Source organism: Penaeus chinensis, chromosome 1 (genome assembly GCF_019202785.1).
Source record: "Penaeus chinensis breed Huanghai No. 1 chromosome 1, ASM1920278v2, whole genome shotgun sequence".
NCBI classification, from domain to species: domain Eukaryota; kingdom Metazoa; phylum Arthropoda; class Malacostraca; order Decapoda; family Penaeidae; genus Penaeus; species Penaeus chinensis.
Window position 1 is genome coordinate 27184912 of NC_061819.1, and position 2500 is coordinate 27187411.

Sequence of the window (2500 nt, forward strand, 5' to 3'; positions counted from 1 at the left end):
TAAAGTGGATGATGTTAAAACAGTGAAGTTAAGTGCTTCAGATTCAGGTGTTGTAATTAAAGAAGAAAGTGGGGAAGATGAATTATCTGATGAACCTTTGACATGTAAAAAAATTATTGAAGCCCAGAAATCTGACCATACCCTAAATCATTTGTTCAGATTAGTATTGAGTGATGAAGAGCTTGTGAAAGAACAAACGGGCTATTATGTGAAAAATGGAATTTTGATGCGCAAGTACCGTCCTTCAGACGAACCTGCCTGGAATACCTGGAGTGTACTATATCAAATAGTTGTACCAAAATGCTTTCGATATAAAGTAATGGGTCTTGCCCATGAATTTGTGGGAGGACATTTAGGAGTCAAGAAGACTCTTAACAAAATTACTTCTCATTTTTATTGGCCAGGTATCTCTTCTGATGTTTCTGAATTTTGTCGATCATGTGCTATATGTCAGTTAGTTGGCAAACCAAATCAGATAATTCCTCCTGCACCTTTAGAACCGATTCCCGTTATTAATAATCCTTTTAGCAAAGTTATTATTGACTGTGTTGGTCCTATGCCAAAAACCAAGCGGGGAAATCAGTTCTTATTGACTATCATGTGTTGTAGTACTAGGTATCCAGATGCAATTCCCCTACGTAGTATCACAGCAAAAACTGTTGTTCCAGCCCTGACTAAATTTTTTACTATATTTGGATTCCCAAAGGTATTGCAATCTGACCAAGGATCAAATTTCACTTCTAAATTATTCAAGGATGTCATGAAGGAATGGGGAGTGATGCAACAGTTTTCCACTATATATCATCCTGAAAGTCAAGGTGCTCTTGAACGTTTTCACCAAACCTTTAAGTGTATGTTAACAAAATTTTGTAAAGAGAATAACAAGGATTGGGATGACAGCGTGCCTTTTGTGTTGTATGCTGCTAGGTCAGCAAAACAAGAAAGTCTAGGATATAGTCCAAATGAATTATTGTTTGGTAAAAATATTCATGGGCCCATAGATATGTTATATGAAAGTTTGATTAATGAGAAAAATGAATTTAACCTTTGTGATTATGTAACAAAATTAAGAGATAGGTTGTCTAAGGTGCGTGAGTTCGCAATGAAAAATTTAAATGTAGCACAGACAAAAATGAAGAGGGTTTATGATAAGAATGCTAAATATAGGCATTTTGAAATCGGTGACAAAGTGCTTTTGTTTTTGCCTTGTAGAAAGCAACCTCTCCAAGCTAGATTTGAGGGTCCTTATAAAGTGCTTGAAAAGGTGAATGATTTAAATTACGTGATAAGTACCCCTGAGCGTAGGAAAAAGAAGCGCATGGTGCACATAAACTTAATGAAACATTTTGAAGAAAGGGAATACCCAGTTTGTGCGAGTGGTTTAGGGAAATTGTGCTTTAAAAAGAAGGATAACTTTATGACTGAAAATGTTGAACAGGAAGATAACGATTTTGTGATTAAGGATGTTGAGGTAAAGTTAAAGAACAGTGACATTTTAGGTAATCCTTATAGTAAGACTTCCCACCTTTCCCCTGACCAGGAAGAGGATGTACTAAAATTGCTACAAGAGTTTTTAGATCTTTTTACAGACACACCACAAGTCACAACATTAGTCATGCATGATGTGAAGTTGGTTCCAGGAGCAGTACCCATAAAACAGAGTCCTTACAGAATGGCTCCACTGAAATCCCAAGTACTGAAGACTGAGATAGAATACCTCTTAGTTGCTGGAATTATTGAACCAAGTAAAAGTCATTGGGCGTCACCCTGTGTGTTGGTGAGAAAAGCAGATTCATCATGGAGATTGTGTATAGACTATAGAAAAATTAATGCTCTAACAGTTGCAGACTGTTTTCCTCTGTCCAGAATTGATGACATTATTGACTCGGTGAGCAATTCTAAATTTATTACTACCCTTGATTTACTAAAAGGATATTACCAAGTACCCCTTACCGAGGAGGCAAAGGAGATATCAGCTTTTGTAACCCCATTTGGACTGTATCAGTACAATGTGATGCCATTCGGTATGCGTAATGCGCCCAGCACATTTCAAAGACTAATAAACTTTGTTATCTCAGGATTAGAAGGTGTCCGAGCCTATTTGGATGATTTGGTGGTGTTTACGACAACTTGGTCTGAACACATAGAAATGCTGAAACAGTTATTAGGAAGATTAAGAAAGGCAAATTTGACTGTAAACTTAAATAAGTGTGAATTTGGTCATGCACAACTCAAATTCCTAGGACATGAGGTAGGGTATGGAACAGTTGCCCCAGTAGATGAGAAAATAAGGGCTATCCAAGATCTTCCAGTTCCAACAAATCGTAAAGCTGTGCAACGTTATTTGGGAATGACTGGATTTTATAGACGATTTTGTCCAAACTTTTCTTCTATAGCCAAACCTCTCACAGACCTTACTAGTTCAAAAAGAAAATTTGATTGGACTTTAAGTTGTCAAGAGGCTTTTGAAAAGCTGAAGTTCCTTTTGTGTTCCAAGCCT

At 36.8% G+C, this 2500-nt stretch overlaps 1 protein-coding gene across 1 annotated transcript in view; it reads left to right on the plus strand.

The window, feature by feature from the left end:
- LOC125036565 overlaps positions 1–2500 on the plus strand; it is a 4787-nt gene that overhangs the window by 1706 nt on the left and 581 nt on the right. Inside the window, exons 1-2 of the mRNA XM_047629312.1 lie at positions 1–1847; positions 2274–2500. The exon at positions 1–1847 is cut by the window's left edge and continues 1706 nt beyond it; the exon at positions 2274–2500 is cut by the window's right edge and continues 581 nt beyond it. Coding sequence (XP_047485268.1) covers positions 1–1847; positions 2274–2500 — 2074 coding nt within the window. The remainder of the gene's footprint in view (positions 1848–2273) is intronic.